The sequence below is a fragment of the Papio anubis genome, chromosome 8 (genome assembly GCF_008728515.1).
Source record: "Papio anubis isolate 15944 chromosome 8, Panubis1.0, whole genome shotgun sequence".
Lineage (NCBI taxonomy): Eukaryota > Metazoa > Chordata > Mammalia > Primates > Cercopithecidae > Papio > Papio anubis.
Window position 1 is genome coordinate 1,753,855 of NC_044983.1, and position 18,763 is coordinate 1,772,617.

Genomic DNA, 18,763 nt, shown 5'->3' on the forward strand with positions numbered 1-18,763 from the left:
CCGGGTTCAAGCCATTCTCCTGCCTCAGCCTCCCGAGCAGCTGGGACTACAGGTGCCCGCCACCGTGCCCTGATTATTTTTTGTATTTTTATTATTTATTTATTCATTTATTTTTTGAGACGGAGTCCTTGTTGCCCAGGCTGGAGTGCAATGGCGCTATCTTGACTCACTGAAACCTCTGCCTCCTGGGTTCAAGCGATTCTCCTGCTTCAGCCTCCTGAGCAGCTGGGACTACAGGCGTGTACCACCATGCCAGGATAATTTTTGTATTTTTAGTAGAGACGGGATTTCACCATGTTGGTCAGGCTGGTCTCGAACTCTTGACCATAAGTGATCAGCCCCGCCTTGGCCTTCCAAGCGTTGGGATGACAGGCATGAACCACCCTGCCTGGCCTCACCTACATTTTTATCAGTGTCTATTTCACTCCCCTCCCGCTTCTGCCCTGGGCAGCATCTCGGCAGTCTCCGGGTTTAGGGGCAGCCTCCTTGCTGAGGCACAGCTGACCTACAAGGAAGGCGTCGGAGTGCTCCTGCGCCATGTGGCTGCTGCTCCTCTCCAGGTCCCCGGGCTCCTGGCTCCATCCTGATCAGCCCGGTGTCCTTACCTGCTGCTCAGGTTCTCACCTTCCCACCTGCCTCCAGCTCCAGCGGGGTGCAGGATGCATCTATACATCGTCATGATTATTTTTTCCATTGCATCCATTAGATCAGAGCTTAAAGGAAGGACTCTATCATTAAAGAATATTTCATCTGAAAAGAAATAGAAGAAATGTTGACCAAACGTATCTCACCCTCCTCACTTCCCACACGATAGCCTAAGCTTGCAAGTCTGTGAGGTTAGACACTTCCACCACGTTTCACTGCTATTATTAGGTGGGCGTTAAATGTCCCTTCCATCCTCTGCATGTGCCTGCTGCTATGACGCTCCACCCCATAAAAAGGCAATACATGCAACATGGTTCAAATTGCCTTGCTCACTCAGCAACAACAATGGGAAGAAATTAAGGCGAGGGTGGGGAGTTTAACCATTTTCAATCGCTTTCTGAGGCTTTTGAATGTGAGAGGAAACTACTTGGCTCAATGTCAGGAAATTCTCAGCTTTTAATACCCTGAGGATATGTGAGCAGGAAACTGGATAGTGCTTACACTGCTAAGGATGCGTCACAGGACAGCCATGGCTACTGAATAAATACATAGTTCAGATAAGAGGGTTAACATTCTGTGTATTAACTTTCTAAGTTGCTCTGTTGGTTTTCATGCAGCTGTAATTAAACCTAATTGCAACATGGTCATCAATAGACTGAGAAATGAATGATACAATATTGTCCCAAACATTGGCTCAAAATTGGCCCAAAGAGTAAATCACCCAATTTCCTAAGGATTTTGAAATAGAAGAGTATCTCAGGTGATATTTCTCAGGTGTTAGAAATGCTGAATTGTTGTCACTGTTTCATCCACACCTTTCTGGCCACGTGCCGTTATGCAACATAGCATCACCAAGAGAAGATGAACCGAATTCGGGATCTAACGACAAAAATTTGTAGACTTAAGTGTTTTATCGAGGATTCTATGTTTTGAAACTTTTTAATTCATAAATAATTTTGTATTTCTTGTCACCAATTTCCACCAGAGTAAGAAATATTCTAGTACTTGGAACTTGAGGATTAAACAGTGGATCAAATCAAGGGGATAGAATTGGAGCTTGGAGGAGCTGTAAATAGGCTTTGCAGTGACCCCAGCCTTTAAATGACAGCTGTGTGCCTTTTCTCTCCCTGCCCCAAGATGCTGACCCACTGGTCACAGGGGCCCCTGGCGCACCCATGGACTTGCAGTGCCATGATGCCAACCGAGACTACGTCATCGTGACCTGGAAGCCGCCCAACACCACCACCGAGAGCCCCGTCATGGGCTATTTTGTGGACCGGTGAGTGTCTTCTGCATGGAATCTTACCATGGACGATATATTGAGAAGTCTTTCTCAACACAGGTTGACGTTCCCATTTTTTGATTGGCTCTAGGTCCATGGCTAATTGGTCGTATAAGGTCCTGTTTAGGCAATTGGTAAAGACGGCCAAGTAGGCTGAGCCCAGCGTAACCACACTGGGTTTCTTTTTGTTGAAAGTGGGGCCTCATTTGCCTGTTGCACAGTAACCAATTGCCAGTAACCAATCGCACCAATGTCTTCAGGCTTGCTCTGAGCCTCGTGCTGTGCTTCTGTTGAGGTACGGGCTGTGCCTCATGCTGGAGAGGGCCCTGGCTCTAGCAGAATTCAGGTCTGGAACTGTCCTTCCCTCCTGAGAGACAAAGTGGTGTGAGAAATGCCAGCTCATTTCTACCGAAGTTCTTTCCTTTTCTCTTCTGAGGAATATGTGTTCTTCTTGTTTCCAAGGGAGAAATCTTGAGCTTTGAAATATTGGGTTTGTGTTTTAGTTGATAACTTACGTTTAGGTCATCATTGGAGCCAGTGGAGTTTGAACTCTTTGACTTCCCGTATTGGGGACAGCACTCGGAGGCTGGGAAGTATACTGAGCAGAGCCAGTGGGTTTACTGGATATGCAGTTTATGCCCTAAATACAAATTCCGGTTATTGGAGTAAATTCTAGTTGAGAAAATGAATTTAGAAATTAGAGAGTATAAGAGGATGGTTCTGGCCAGGTACGTTGGCTCACGCCTGTAATCCCAGCACTTTGGGAGGCCAAGGCAGGTGGATCACGAGTTCAGGAGATCAAGACCATCCTGGCCAATATGGTGAAACCCTGTCTCTACTAAAAATACAAAAATTAGCTGGGTGTGGTGGTGTGTGCTTATAATCCCAGCTACTTAGGAGGCTGAGGCAGGAGAATCTCTTGAGCTGGGGAGGCGGAGGTTGCAGTGAGATGAGATTGAGCCACTGCACTCCAGCCTGGCGACAGAGTGAGACTCCTTCTCAAAAAAAAAAAAAAAAAAAAAGAGGATGGTTCCTGCTAGAAATGCAAAATTTTACATGTATATTAAACAGAAAAATAAGGTGATTAGCTCAGGAAAAAAAGAGGGAATTGGCTTAATTTTTTTTTACGTTGATTAAATTCTCTTCCAACAAAGCTACTTGTTTGGCTTAAACATTCCCCATCAAAGTAATATTTTGATGTGCTAGAGACAGTTCTGCAGGGACTGCTGTTCAGGGCTTACCTTGAATTAAGCAACAACAGCAAGAAAAACAAACCCTCAAAGTGATCTTCTTTTCTCCTGGGACAGCTGATAACTTCTCTGGCCATGTTGACACAAACCATTTCCTGCACTGTCTCAGTTAACAATCCGCATTCCTCCCCTCATTACAAAAAGAGCAAACGTGAACATCAAAGCAACCGAACGTTTTGGGAATGGGGGTGCATTTGGAAGTGGGGGGTGCAGCTACTCCTCTGTCCTTCCTTCAGGCTTACAACTTGCCAGCTGTTGCTTGAAGTTGAAGGTTTTCCCACCAGACTTTTGGTTTTGACCTTGTTGTTCTCTTTGGCTAAAACAGCCCATGACTTGTGGATCAGAGAGCTTTCATTGAAAGTGCTAGATCCTTCGCGGGAGAGCTGGTTCTTTCCCAGATGAAGGCACCACTCTGGGGTTGAAGTGCTCCCTCCCAAGACTGATTTTCTGAACTGGCTCTTTTCTCCTGGGGATTTAACATGAAGGTTTTTTTCTTACATTTTTCAACCTGTGAAAAATGGAGGTTAATCTTTCCTGTATTTCCAGGTTTCTGGTCAGGAATTAATATTTTCAAGAGACTTCTACATTCCACTTGAGAAGCATTCTAGAAAGAAATGCCCTAATGTTATTCCAGGAGACTGGAAGCCAGCTTTCCCGGGGACCCGGGCTCTTGGTCCCACAGAGTAGGGCGGGAGCTGGAGGCAGAGCGGGCCTGAGCCTGTTTCCCCAGCCTCGGCCTCAGACAGGTCACGCCACAGCTTAGGGGTGCCTTGACCATGTCACATAATTCGGAAAAAGAACTGTCCAGGATATGTCTAAAATAACTTTTTGAGGAGATTTTTGCCTAAATGTGTTTGATGACAGGAATTGATCTTCAACTATAAATTATTAAGATTCATGGGTATATATTACACATATAATAGATAATACATATTATATATATATTGAATTTTCTAAATAGCTCTGTCTTTTAAAGTTTACCTATACAAGACAATATTTTAGCAGCACAGATTTTACTGGCATGAGATATTTTCCTGTTATAATCGGTGTGTGCATATATGTATATGCCTATATATATTTAGTAGGTTGCCACATTTGTTATTCTCTGTTGTTTTTCTTTTATTAACTTGAAGATGTGAAGTAGGAACGAACAACTGGGTTCAGTGCAATGATGCACCAGTGAAAATCTGCAAATACCCAGTCACGGGGCTTTTTGAAGGAAGGTCTTACATATTCCGAGTGAGGGCGGTGAACAGTGCGGGCATCAGCCGCCCCTCCAGGGTCTCTGATGCGGTGGCCGCACTTGACCCCTTGGACCTCAGAAGGTTACAAGGTAAGCCGCTTACGCCTCAGTATCCACTGTGCCCAGGAAGCTTTGGCTGTTTTGTGTGTGATCTATTCTCTCTTTCCCTCCCAACTCGTTGGAGCCGAGAGAACGCCCTGTGTGCAGAGTGTAGCACAGGCTGTTTCACTGTTCTCCAAAGTCTCTGCCAACATCACTGCAGGAATGGGAACAGGATGACATGTACACTCTAAAATGATTGTGCCTCACCTCCAGAAAGCTCTTTGCTGGAATCCAGTCAAATTGGCTCAGAATTAGACCTTTTTTAAAAATTCCATTGGTGATATAATTTCAACACATAATGACACTTAGAAGGCCATCCTATTTCTGAGTTTTAATTTTGCATGACACAGATTCCTCAAGGGGACTGGGCCCTTTGTTATGGTTCTAGGTGAGCCACTGTATTTTCCTTACCCACATGGTCCTTTGCATCCACCACCAAGAGCGGAGAAGTGCTGTTACCAGGACACTTCCAGAAACAGCTCGGATGCCCCCAGAGGACTCACAGGCTGTAGTCCTAATGCAGAGGAGATGCAGAGCTAGCACAGAATTAGGAAAGATGGGGGCTTTTTGGGAAACCTTCACGTGTCAAATCAAGTGTCAACCTTTCTCTCCGCAGCCGTTCATTTGGAAGGAGAGAAGGAGATTGTCATTTATCAGGATGACCTTGAAGGTAAGTCACTCCTCATCACTCCAGCTGCTCGTCCCCTGGGGATTTGGAGTTGTAATTAGAGATGGGCTAGATGGACAGAAAACGCCCCCTACTGGGCACAGCCTCTGCATGGAAAAATGAAAACTGCAGGTCAGGCCTGCAAGCCCTAAGAAAAAAAACAAGACAGAGTGAGAGGGTGGGAGAAAGGGTGAAGGAGTAGTGAGTCTTAGACTCACCTTTCATTTGGGGTTTACAAAGGCATTCTTTCGGGGACTCGTAGAGAAGAAACCCAACTAAAGCTAAGACTTGGTTCCTGGATGACGTAAGATCCGTTCTCATGAATTGCGTTGTGAAATCGATTTCATTTTACATTTTCTAAGCAAAAATTTTGTTCCTGACATTTTAACTGAAATGGATTGAGTCTTTCCTGCCAAAGGGTGTTCTTGGTCCTTATTTATATTGGATTTTGTGGACATTTCTTCTCCCTGATATTCCTTTTAAAGAGCTTTAGAAAGAATGATGTGTTAAGGAGAATCCAACATTATTAACCATAAATCAAAAGATTTTAATTGGACTTATAACTAGAGTTCGTGGAGTGCCATGGGTGAAAACTTAAAAAGAAAGATTTCGAATTAGTTTGGAGCCACTGGCTAAGAAGCGGTGATTTTGAGCTGCTCTTTAAAATCACAGCCGTGCTCTCTCTCCCAGAGCTGCGGTCTCAAAAACGTTTTCTGGATCGGTTTTCTACGTCTGAAGCAGATAGGTCCCCACCTAGTATCCACACATGGCATTTTCTGCGAAGATTTTTCTCCAGGATCTCAAAACAAACGTATGTCCCAATGTGTCCCATGAGGGACACAAACTCCCAAAAGAAGACCTTAAGAGTTCTGGTCAAGCCAAGGTAACCTTTGAGCCTTAGTCAAACCCTCTGGCTCCAGAAGGACCTAGAACTCAGGACGGACACTCCATACGTAAGGAATGAAAGTGAGGGCTTTGGGGAGGGCAACTTCTTGCAGCTTCCTGGGCATCTGGTTTTTTGACTCAGCCTAGTATTCTGTCTCATGCATGGTAAACTCTCTCCATTTTTCAGATGATTAAAACATGGATATTTGAATGATGTTTCAAATGGCTCCAAATTCTTTTGGAAGAGAAGGCATGCTTGAGGCTGACCAGCCTGTGTAGAATGAGGTCTGGTCCTGGCCTGCGGGAGGAACAGTCAGCCCAGGCTGTGTAGAATGAGATCTGGTTCTGGCCTATGGGAGGAACAGTCAGCCCAGGCTGTGTGGAATGAGGTCTGGTTCTGGCCTGCGGGAGGAACAGTCAGCCCAGGTTGTGTGGAATGAGGTCTGGTTCTGGCCTGTGGGAGGAACAGGCAGTCTAGCCTGTGTAGAATGAGGTCTGGTTCTGGCCTGTGGGAGGAACAGGCAGTCTAGCCTGTGTAGAATGAGGTCTGGTTCTGGCCTGCGGGAGGAACAGGTAGTCTCCCTTCTCACTCCTCACAGGCAGACAGATTCAGGGAGGAGACGGGCAGCCCGGACCATGCTGAGTGGATATGTAGGATTCCAGCCTGGCAAAAATGAGCCACGGTGAGAAGGTGTAACTTGCTTTGTAAACGTCACATATCTGTGATGAGATTTGCCTTCTGTCAAGGCCATTGTGAAGAGCACTGGGGAAGGGAAATCATGTAATGGAATGAAGCTTCCCCAGGCGGAAGCCCTGCCTTTTTGGAGGGACAGTCTATCTTTCTAGTGAGACGTGATTGTGGTGGGATAGACGTAACCTGCTGTTCATGATGTGTCAAAGGAAGAAAGAGCAGGTGTCCTGAGGCTTGGTTTGCCAGTTGATAAAATGCAAGTTTGGTGTCCAGAAACAGTAGCTCTCATTTCTTGCTGGAGTAAAGACACAGATGCTATTTTCCATGGTCTCGTGTTTTCCTTGCTTTCAGCAAGGCAGGTTTCTGGCTGGTGGGGCCTGTGCCCTCCTCTGTTGGAGGCGGTTGTGAACGCGGCAGGATTTATTCATCCTCAGGGGACTTTTCCAAGGCTGTGTTTATGTGGTGGGTCATGGGAGGCTGAGGGTGAGACTCTCGGATGGAAAATTGCTTGACTTGGTACGTGGACACTGCCTGAGGCTCAGCCTCCCGGGCTTCAGTTCTCTGTGTACAGTGAACAGGCAATTTCCACGGTCAGAAACAAAGTGGGTATGAAATTGAAATTCTGCTTCGTTGATATGGGGGTTTGGAAAGTTCATCTGTTCACCTCAGCCGTTTTAAACAAGGAGTAACTCCTGTATCTTAAAAAATCTTTATCCGAAGAAAGATATCTGTAATGTTTCGAAGCGAACCATTTCGGGGTTCAAGAATTTGCTATTAGGAAGTTCCCTTTTCTACCTGTGTCTTTTTTCTTCAGCTGATTTTTTTTTTCTTTTACCATTGCTTTAGCTAGAAAACACTTGGTAAATGCCACTTGTTTTAATGAAACAGAAACTCAGTACTGTTGTTGGCTAAAAATGGCTCCTCTGCTATTTTTGACTTTTTGCTAAGTTTTCCGTATCGTTTTAATCTTGGGCAATGTCTTCCTTCAAACATTTAAATGGCTATCCATGCTCTTCCCTTAACACAAACCCAACTTGCCCAGTATTTCTTGAATTGCTTCGTTGAAAAATGGACACCGTATTCTTGGAAAGGCCAGAATAGACTCTCGCAGAATTTAATGAGAGCGTTTTTACTCTACTGTTTTACTATGTTTTTCTCTCCTAATTATGCATGCAAGCATTGGCTGTGCTGTCCTGGGCTGGGTCATCTGCAGCCCACGTGCTCAGTCACTTGCTCTGTGCTCTGCAGGACCCTAGAATTCTGTCAAATCTAAAATAAACTCGGCGTTTCATTTACTTAGAGAAAAATCTCCTGGGGAGGTTGTGGTTTCCTTAGGTGGATGAGGGAACAAAATGCAGAAGTTGGAACCAGAAGACCTAAGTCTGGACCCCAATTCAGCCACCCAGTAGCTGTGCGATCTTAGGAAAATGTTATGTTTTTATGAGTTCAATTTCTGGATTTTTTTTTGAGATGGAGTCTCGCTCTGTCGCCCAGGCTGGAGTGCAGTGGCCAGATCTCAGCTCACTGCAAGCTCCGCCTCCCGGGTTCCCGCCATTCTCCTGCCTCAGCCTCCCGAGTAGCTGGGACTACAGGCGCCCACCACCTCGCCTGGCTAGTTTTTTGTATTTTTTAGTAGAGACGGGGTTTCACCGTGTTAGCCAGGATGGTCTCGATCTCCTGACCTCGTGATCCGCCTGCCTCGGCCTCCCAAAGTGCTGGGATTACAGGCTTGAGCCACCGCACCCGGCCTCAATTTCTGGATTTTTAAGTGGAGGAAACCAATAGTATCTTCCTCCATACATGAACAGAACCCAAAATAAGATATTGGATGTGAAAGCATTTTACAACAATAATATATATTATATATTAATAATGTATATAACATAACAATACGAGAAGTATGTGTGTGTTTATCTCTTACTGTTTTCATTGAGTATTGACTTGGCCCATTGCAACAGGGCTTGGGAGCCTTCAGGGTTGAAGCAGAGGTGAGGGCAGTGTCAGTGCCCTGGGGGTAGAACCGTTGGCCAGTGTCTCGCCTGTGCTTAGCGGTATCTCCAGTGAGCTTAGCAGCGTCTTATGTGTGCTTAGTGGTATCTCATGTGTGCTTATCAGTGTCTCGTGTGCTTAGTGGTGTCTTGTGTGTGCTTAGTGGCATCTAACCTGTGCTTAGCGGCATCTTGCGTGTGCCTAGTGGCATCTCATGTGTGCTTAGTGGTATCTCGTGTGTGCTTAGCAGTGTGTCACGTGTGCTTAGCAGTGTCTTGTGTGTGCTTAGCGGCATCAGATATGCCTAGTGGCATCTCACGTGTGCTTAGTGGTGTCTCATGTGTGCTTCGTGGTATCTCGCGTGTGACTAGCGGCATCTCACATGTGCTTAGCAGCATCCTGCATGTGCCTAATGGTGTCTTGCGTGTGCTTAGTAGTGTCTCTCATGTGCTTAGCGGTATCTCACATGTACCTAGCAGTGTCTCGTGTGTGTTTAACGTTCCTTTGCTTTCCCTCGGCTCCCCTCTCAGCTGCAGGGTCATTGCTCATGCCCACCCCTGTGCTTCCCTCTCCCTGGCTTGTGGGACCCTTTTGAACCCTTTTCTCCTCTCCCCATGGTTGGAGCATCTGCAAATCCGCAAGGCTCCTGTGATCACATTGTCCGAGGTGATGACGACGTGAAGAATGACTCAAGTGTCTTGCCCTAGCCGGGGATCCCCTGCTGACAAAGCTGTGTTCTTTCTTCCCACCTTGTCATCAAAGGAACTGTCTCTCACTCCGCTTTCTCTGGTCTTTTGCTACGTGCAGGGGCAAAGGCGGCAAGATCGTTCTGAGAGTGTGAACGAGATTCTGCAGTCAGCGGCTCACATCTGCTCGCTGCTTCTGTTCGTTGCCTTGTTCTTTCTGTCCCCTTGGTTTGCTTCCCTCGTCAGCACCTCTGAAATAAACCAGGATTCCATTTTGGAATTTCGGCGTGTATTACAGGAAGATGAGTTTTCCGCGTCTTTTCTCTGGAATGCTTTTTTCTGTGGGTCTCGAGGTGTGGACACGGTGCATGGGTGGAGAGCAGGCCTGTGGAGTGTCCCCCGCCCCGGTTACCCTCTGCACTTTCCGGAGACACGCTGACTCCTTGTGTGAAATTCAGCACCTTACCAGAATGACCCCAGCTCAGCCTGTGTTGTCTCTGACACGCAGTGCACTGTGCAATAGGGCTCAGGAAACGAAACCCAGTCTTGCTTTGTGCTATTTCTGTGTTCAATTCCTGGCCTGCCACAGAGTCCTGAGGGAGCAACTGGATTTTGAGAAGGGCTCAGAGATGTCCTGGGGAGGTTTCAGACCATTTTAGTCATGTGCTAATCTAATTGGAGGTTCATAACATTTTGTATCACAATTTCAAGAACTGTGGGTCTGGAAAAACCTCCACCTCCACTCCTTATGAGAATCTCCTATAAATTAAGACAGAAATCCCCACACTTCATAGTATATTTTAAAAAGATGTATGTCAGAAGAGAGGCATATGGAGCATCTCTGACTGCAAATATTCTAGCATAAGTCATTTGCAGAAGGCTTATTAACATCACTCCAGAATTCAAACATACAGACATGGACTACAGTGCCTGTGAATATGGTACTGAGCTTCTGAGGGAGGAGCAGGCAAGGTGCTTTAGAAGCGGATGCATAATTTAAGTGCTCTGAGGGCACACGGTATAAAGAAAGAACCTGGAGGGGATCCTTAGCGGTGGGGCCACCTCGCTCCGCGGTGCTTCGTATTGCAGAACACAGACTGCCAATACGTTCTCTGCACAGATTCCCAGTGCAGTCAGGGCTCCATTTTGGATGCAATGCCTGGTTTCTTCTGGTAAATCCTTCCCCCTCTTCCCGCAGAATCTCTGGAAGACTTTCAGATGAGATTCCTTTCTTATGAACTGCCTTATATCTGTATCGGAAGCAAAAATGATCTAATGGTACCTTATCCTCTGGTTCCGAAGAAGCAGATCTTTGGGGTTTGTTTGCTTTTCCCAATGGAAATAAGACAAAGTGCGATACCCATGTGGTAGCGTTCTCCAGTGCCCTGAGGTGGGCAAAGTGCAATACCCATGTGGTAGCGTCCTCCAGTGCCCCGAGGTGGGCCACGGCGAGGCTGATGGGGGTCCTCCAGCACTCACCGAGTTTATTATTCCTCCAGGTGACGTCCAGGTTCCAGGGCCTCCCACCAATGTGCACGCCTCCGAGATCAGCAGAAACTATGTCGTCCTCAGCTGGGAGCCACCCACTCCCCGCGGCAAGGACCCGCTCATGTACTTCATCGAGAAGGTAAACTCTCGGTCTGTGTCCTGGAAAAGCAGATCTCTGCATGGCCCCCCAGTGTCGTGAGCTCTGCGTGGCCCCCCACTCTCATGAGCTCTGCGTGACCCCCACTGACGTGTTAGCTCTGTTTTAACGTGGCCCCCCACTCTCATGAGCTCTGCGTGACCCTCCACGTTGACTGGTGAGCTCTGCGTGGCCCCCCACAGCCGGGGCGGAAATTGGCACCGGGGGCTGGGCTGTGCCCTAGCCCGACGTTGCACCTTGGTGTGAGCAGGGAGTCGCTTTCCTCTCTGGGTGCCCGTGTTCTCCACTGCCCCGTGGAGGGTTCCACCATCTCCTTCCTGCTGCAGCATTCCAGGCACCTACGTCTGGGGATTCCAGATTCCTCGCTGGCTGGGCTTGTGCACAAGCCGTATGGCCACTGGGTGGCAATCGTGTAGAGGAAATTCACACAAGATGGAGAAGCGTTAGAATTGCCAGATCATCCAATAGAAGGCTTTTTTTTTTTTTTTTTCCCTGAATGCATACAAAGAAATACAAAAGACATTGTATATTGCAGTTCTGTAATCACACACACGTGTATGTAGGTAACCTACAGAATTTCACAAATGATAACCTCACCCAGCACACATTCTCTTTTTAGCCTGTCCTGTGACATTAAAAACACAGGTTGTGACCCACAGATCTGACTTGGTGACCCTCTATTGGGTTGTAGACCACAGTTGGATAAGCCTCCAATGTCCTACAAAGGCTGTAACTATGGTTTTGTGATACAAAATTTATATTATAATATGTAATCCAATAGACAGTATGCAAGTGACAGAGAATATAACATATATACGCTTATGCTACCTAATACAATAATCACATCCAGCACCACTCAATGTAGCATGGCGGAAACAGAAATGGAAATGAACCATATTTCAGACTCCAGAATGGAGGAGGGCCCTCTGGGCTTCTCTGCTTATTTGCAATGCGTGCTATCTAGGGGGTAGACACTGGAATTATTTCAGGGTAAACATTACATTATTAACTCTGGGTGACAAAATATCGTTATTTGTGTTACGAAAATACGAGTGGTCAGTCCCCCTGTGGGGGTCTCCTGGGGTGGAAGGTATTTTCTCAGGCCCCTCATTCCCCTCATCCTCCACCAATCCCAGAAACACCAAGTTTGCAAACACACTTTTATTTTTATTTTTGAGGCCAGGTCTCATTTTGTCACTCGGGGTAGAGTGCAGTGGCACAGTCATGGCTAACGACAGTCTCTACTTCCTGGGCTCAAACAGTGCTTCTTCCCCAGCCCCCTAACCCCTAGAGTAGCTGGGACCACAGGTGTGCACCACCACACCCAGCTGATTTTTAATTTTTTGTGTAGAGAGGAGGTCTCGCTGTGTTGCCCAGACTGGTCTCAAATTCTTGGCACAAGCAATCTTCCTGCCTCAGCCTCCCAAAGTGCTGGGATTACAGGCGCTTCAATGTGTTGACAGGCCAGGTGAGCCACAACACCTGTCCTGCAAACACAGCTTTAGAAAGAGGACTGTGCCGTGGAGCCAGTGTGTGGGCAGAACCACCTGCGGTCGGTATTGATGACACGGCAGACACACTTTTTTGGTTATTTTTATTGTTTTATTTTTCCATTAGTTATTGGGGTACAGGAGGTATTTGGTTACATGAGTAGATTCTTCCGTGGTGATTTGTGAGATGTGGGTGCCCCCGTCACCCGAGCAGTATACACTGTACCGTATTTGTTGTCCTTTATCCCTCGCCCGCCCTCCCACTCTTCTCCCCAGTCCCCAAAGTCCATTGTGTCATTTTTTTTTTTTTTTGAGACGGAGTCTTGCTCTGTCGCCCAGGCTGGAGTGCAGTGGCCAGATCTCAGCTCACTGCAAGCTCCGCCTCCTGGGTTTACGCCATTCTCCTGCCTCAGCCTCCCGAGTAGCTGGGACTACAGACGCCCGCCACCTCGCCCGGCTAGTTTTTTGTATTTTTAGTAGAGACGGGGTTTCACCGTGTTAGCCAGGATGGTCTCGATCCCCTGACCTCGTGATCCGCCTGCCTCGACCTCCCAAAGTGCTGGGATTACAGGCTTGAGCCACCACGCCTGGCCCATTGCGTCATTCTTATGCCTTTGCAGTAAACACATTTTTAAGAAAATGTAATTTCAGCTTTTATTTTAGCTTCAGGGCGTACCTGTGCAAGTTCTGACAAGGGTATATTGTGTGATACTGATTTCGAGGTACAATTGATCTCATCACCCAGGTAGTGAGCATTGTACCCCGTAGGTGGTTTTTCAGGCCTTGCCCTGTCTGGTAGGTCTTGATGTCTATCGTTGCCATCTTTGTGTCCATGCGTACCCAGTGTTTAGCTCCCACTTATAAGTGAGAACATGCAGTATTTGGTTTTCTGTTCCTGTGTTAATTCACTTAGGATAACAGCCTCCAGCTGCACCCATGTGGCTGCACAGGACATGATTTCTTTCCTCTTTATGGCTGTGTAGTATTCCATGGTGTGGAGGCACCACGTTTTCTCTCTGCAGTCCACCGTTGATGGACCCCAGGGTTGAGTCCATGTCTTTGCTGCTGTGGACAGCGCTGCGATGAACATACAAGCACATGCATCTTCTGGGTGAATGATTTATTTTCCTTTGGGCACATACCCAGGAATGGGATTGCTGGATGGAATGGTAGTTCTGCTTTAGGTTCTTTGAGAAGTCTCTACACTGCTTTCCACAGTGACTGAGCTAACTGACATTCCCCCAGCCGTGGATAAGCCTTCCCTCTGTGGACCCACATTCTGAGGTAGGAGAGGAAGCTCTCCTATAGACACCTGGACTGCGGTTGCTTGGGGTTGTGAGGGCCTCAGGCCCATGATGCCCTGGAGGCTCCCACCGCGAACGCCTGGGGCAGATGCAAAATAGCGACTTTTCACTTCCACCAAAATGAGAGAAAATCCCTTCAAATATGAGTCTGATTTCTAGAAGTCTGGGTTGCTATCTGAAATTTTCAGCAGACTGACCAGGGTCAATGTATATCCAACTTTTACTACCACAAAACTACTTTCAAAAAAGGAGTTTTATCTCTATGTGAAAAAATAAAATAGAATGTAATCAAGGTTTTTAAAGTAATTATGAAAGATAAAAAATAAATAAGCAGTATATAAAATTTGGGGAAGACAGAGAAGTTACATGGAACGCAATTAAAATAAACAATAATTCCATCATATAAAATAGCCGTATTAAAGTGTGGTACATATAGTTATAGTCTTTTTCTCCATAGATTTTAATGTACTTGTTATACAATTTGCATTCTGTGTTACATTTCACAAAATAACATAATTCCTCTTATTAGACTAAATATCTTTTTGCAGTAATTTAACTGGCTATGTGGTTTTTAATCTATGAACATATCATCGTGTGTCTTACTGCATGGAGAGTCATTTTGATTGCTGTCATTTTATCACTACCGCAAGTAGCTGCAATATGGTAATAATTTTAAGTTGAAATGTGAACCACTGAGTTATGATGGAATTTTGCAAATATACTTCTAAATTATCTTTTATTATTTGCAGGTTCATTCTATTTTGCTAAAACTACCACCTGTGTATTGATTCTCTTATGTTTTCTATGGTTTAATCATTTACTGTAATGGAAAAATATTTATTAGTAAATATGATCAACTTTGGGTAATTTGTGACTTCCTTCTCCAAATTGGCATCATGTTTCATAAAACTCAGAGAAGATGCATGGCCATCCTCTGTGTGCGAGACACGGTGGGCGAGCCTGGTGGACCTGGGTTAGCGAGAACAGAGCATTTCTTCCTCCTCCACACGCCTCTGGGAACCTCTTGGTTTTCACCGCCAGTCTCGTTTCTCTTTGTAGTCCGTGGTGGGGAGCGGCAGCTGGCAGAGAGTCAACGCCCAGACGGCCGTGAGGTCCCCGAGATATGCTGTGTTTGACCTCATGGAGGGGAAGTCATACGTGTTCCGAGTGCTGTCAGCCAACCGGCATGGCCTGAGCGAGCCGTCGGAGATAACGTCCCCCATTGAGGCCCAGGACGTGACCGGTGAGCTGTCACCCTGGGTGGCCCCAAGTCAGGACAGGCTAAGAGTGGGGTGACACCAAATGGCCTTAAATTATGTGAATAAAGACATTCATGTTATAAACGAGTTGAAGTTCAAATGGACTTAAAACTTTACGAGAGATTAAGAGCTCTCTGCCATGTTTTGTTTGGTTCTTGACATTTCTCCAAAGCTCCATCTTCTTTTCATGAAACCAGTAAGTGAGTTGAAAAATATGGTTAGGAAATGGTCACTTTCATTGTTTTATTTAAACTTTTTTTTAACTTTTATTTTAGGTTCAGGAGTCCATGTGTAGGTTTGTTACATAGTTAAACTTGTGTCCTGGGGGTTTGTTGTAAAGATTATTTTGTCACCCAGGTACCAAGCCTAGTAGCCATTAGTGACTTTTCCTGCTCCTCTCCCTCCTCCCACCCTAGACCCTCTGATAGTCCCCAGTGTGTGTTGTTCCCCTCTATGTGTCCATGTGTTCTCATCATTTAGCTCCCACTTATGAGTGAGAACATTTGGTGTTTGGTTTTCTGTTCCTGCATTAGTTTGCTAAGGATAATGGCCTCCAGCTTCACTCACGTTCCTGCAAAGGACATGGTCTCGTTCTTTTTTATGGCTGCATAGTATTCCATGGTATATACGTACCACATTTTCTTTATCCAATCTGTCATTGATAGGCATTTGTGTTGATTCCATGTCTTTGCTATTGTGAACAGTGCTGCAATGAACATTTGCATCCACATGTCTTTATGGTAGAATGATTTATGTTCCTCTGGGTGTGTACCCAGTCCTGGGATTGCTGCGTGGAATGATAGTTCTTTTTTTTTTTTTTTTTTTTTTTTTTTTAGCTCTTTGTGGAATCATGACATGGCTTTCCACAATAGTTGAACTAATTTACATTCCCACCAACCGTGTATAAGTGCTCCCTTTTCTCTGCAATGGTCACTTTTAAAGTAATTCAAATTTTAAGTACACTAGGGTTTGTTTTTTTTTAATTAGTGTTTTTTTTTTTTTTTTTTAATTGTTTTGTGGAGAGAGAGTTTCACCATATTGCCCAGGCCAGTCTCTTGAACTCCCGAACACAAGGGATCCTCCCACCCTGGCCTCTCGAAATGTTGGGATTCCAGCATGAGCCAGTGTGCCCAGCCAGGCACTAGAGTTTCTTGTCCATCTGGCTTGATGGTCCCTCTTGGAAGGTTGCAAATACAAATTACAGAAATTCTGAATTGCAGTCCCTGGAGTCATAACTCCTTCGTGGATGGCAATTAACTAGCATGTAAGCGGAGGTACCCTGGAAATCCCCAGAAGCCTTCGTGGGAGGCACGTTGGTGTCAGGAACACAGTTCTGAGTGCCTGGGTGCCCTCCTCCCTCTCTCTCTATGTCCTGTTTCCTGAGAAAGCCAGATATGGAAATGAACAAGGTCATGAGGCCAGCTGCCTCCAGGGCATCCTCAAGTTTCTATCTGGCTCTGGTTTTAATCAAAGCTCTTAGAACTCACACCCAGAACCACAGGCCTGATGAGACCAGCTGTCTCTCAGCAGGGCCCAGCCTTCTTGTGCTTTATGACGCATGTGAAAAATGACAGTGTCCATCGCTGAGAAACACTTGGGGTGTGGCCCAGGTGGCCAGCACGGAGGACACAGGTGGCCCCAAGGCCTTACCGGACCCCAGTCCACAGTCCACTAGTGGGGTCTGGCATGAGATGAGAAGATCTAATGGTCAGGTCATGATTGAATTTTGAGTGCCCCTGGGAGATTCCAACAGATCTGATAAAATTGAGTCTTACTTTCTTAAAATTGGTTAATTTCCAGTCCAAAGAATAGTTATTACCCAGGTAGCCTCATCCCCAGTGCCAACAGAGGATCTTTTTAACTGCTTTGGTGGGGGACAGGAGGCTTCAGGATAGATGTCATCCTGTGTCTCTAGGAGTTGTGTGGAGCTTGGGAAGAGATAGGAGAGACCAGCACCTCCCAATGGCCCTTGGGTGGTCGGCCCCGGGCTCCTCTCCTGCTCCCGGACCCCTCGTCTGAATTTCTTCCAAAGCCCCCAACCTGGCTGTCCAGTTCCCTGTGGAAACGGCTGGAAGTTCTCTGGTGCAGCTTCCAAGGCTCTGATGCCATCTCACCACTCGTTTTGTTTCCTACAAAAAGTTGTCCCTTCTGCTCCGGGTCGCGTTCTTGCTTCCCGGAACACCAAGACGTCGGTGGTGGTGCAGTGGGACCGACCCAAGCATGAGGAGGACCTGCTGGGCTACTACGTGGACTGCTGCGTGGCCGGAACCAACCACTGGGAGCCCTGCAACCACAAGCCCATCGGATACAACAGGTGCGGCCGCCTTCCCCAGCCCTGGAGTCGGTCCTGAAATAAAGCATGAGAAGCAAGACTGTTGAGGCCCCCGTGGCCCTGGCACAGGGAGTACCACGGCCACAAGGCCTCTGCATAAATGAGTCTGTGTTAGCCACGCGCGAGGACTGTATAATTTACAGTGTGACCACTTGGATGAGCTAGTTGCTGCACTCGCTCATCTTGACCGAAACGATTTATTTATGGATGAAAGGAGAGTTCCAGAACCTGTTTTTTTTTTCCTGACATAATTAGCACTTAGGCCTTTTCTTTGAATAGCAGAGTTAAAAATAGCGACTACAATGTGAAAGTCGTTTTATTTTTTTCATATTGATTTTTTTGAACTTGAAAGTTGCTTTGATCACGTGCCTGGTAGTTCTATTCTCTAGCGCCTGATGGAGACCCCACCGGGCGCCAACTCTTCACTTGTTGGGGGGTGGGGGCAGCTTGGGGGGATGCTGGCTGCTTTGCAGGGGAAAGCCAGTGACCCTGCCTTTGGAGACCCTTCCTCCTGCTGCCTGCTGAGTGTGTGCAGGGATGTCTGAGGTATTAGGTTTCTCTGCGATACACGTCTTAGGAAAATGTTGGCAGCTGTCAGAACCACCCTTGTGGATGAATGATCAATTATGGCTCAGCCATTTCTCCTTTTACAGTCTGAAAAAAATACACTGTAAAAAGCGGTGGCTAACAAAAAGAGATGTCATCGAAAAGAATAACAATTAGATGTTCTTCACAGCCCACACCAAATGCAGAAATATCGATCAGAATAAGAAACTTAAAACATGGCCGGGCGCGGTGGCTCACGCCTGTAATCCCAGCACTTTGGGAGGCCGAGACGGGCGGATCACAAGGTCAGGAGATCGAGACCATCCTGGCTAACACAGTGAAACCCTGTCTCTACTAAAAATACAAAAAATTAGCCGGGCGTGGTGGCGGGCGCCTGTAGTCCCAGCTACTCGGGAGGCTGAGGCAGGAGAATGGCGTGAACCCAGGAGGCGGAGCTTGCAGTGAGCCGAGATCACGCCACTGCACCCCAGCCTGGGTGACAGAGCGAGACTCCGTCTCAAAAAAAAAAAAAAAAAGAAACTTAAAACATGATTCCAGTACAGGGAAACGGTTAGTGAGTATTTATGGACTATATATGATAAGTAATAATTGCTTACACAGACTGAGTACCTTCCATACACAAGGCACCTGTGCTGAGTTCTCCACCGAGAGTTTTCCGTATAGTGTCTGCAACAATACTGTGGGGTAGGAATTATCCCCATCTTACAGATAGAAAAACGAAGGCTT

At 46.5% G+C, this 18,763-nt stretch overlaps 1 protein-coding gene across 1 annotated transcript in view; it reads left to right on the forward strand.

Annotated features, from left to right (window-relative positions):
* MYOM2 (myomesin 2) overlaps positions 1-18,763 on the forward strand; it is a 97,411-nt gene that overhangs the window by 29,344 nt on the left and 49,304 nt on the right. The window contains exons 11-16 of the mRNA XM_003902379.4: positions 1,783-1,924; positions 4,311-4,510; positions 5,139-5,192; positions 10,940-11,067; positions 14,939-15,122; positions 17,278-17,452. Coding sequence (XP_003902428.1) covers positions 1,783-1,924; positions 4,311-4,510; positions 5,139-5,192; positions 10,940-11,067; positions 14,939-15,122; positions 17,278-17,452 — 883 coding nt within the window. The remainder of the gene's footprint in view (positions 1-1,782; positions 1,925-4,310; positions 4,511-5,138; positions 5,193-10,939; positions 11,068-14,938; positions 15,123-17,277; positions 17,453-18,763) is intronic.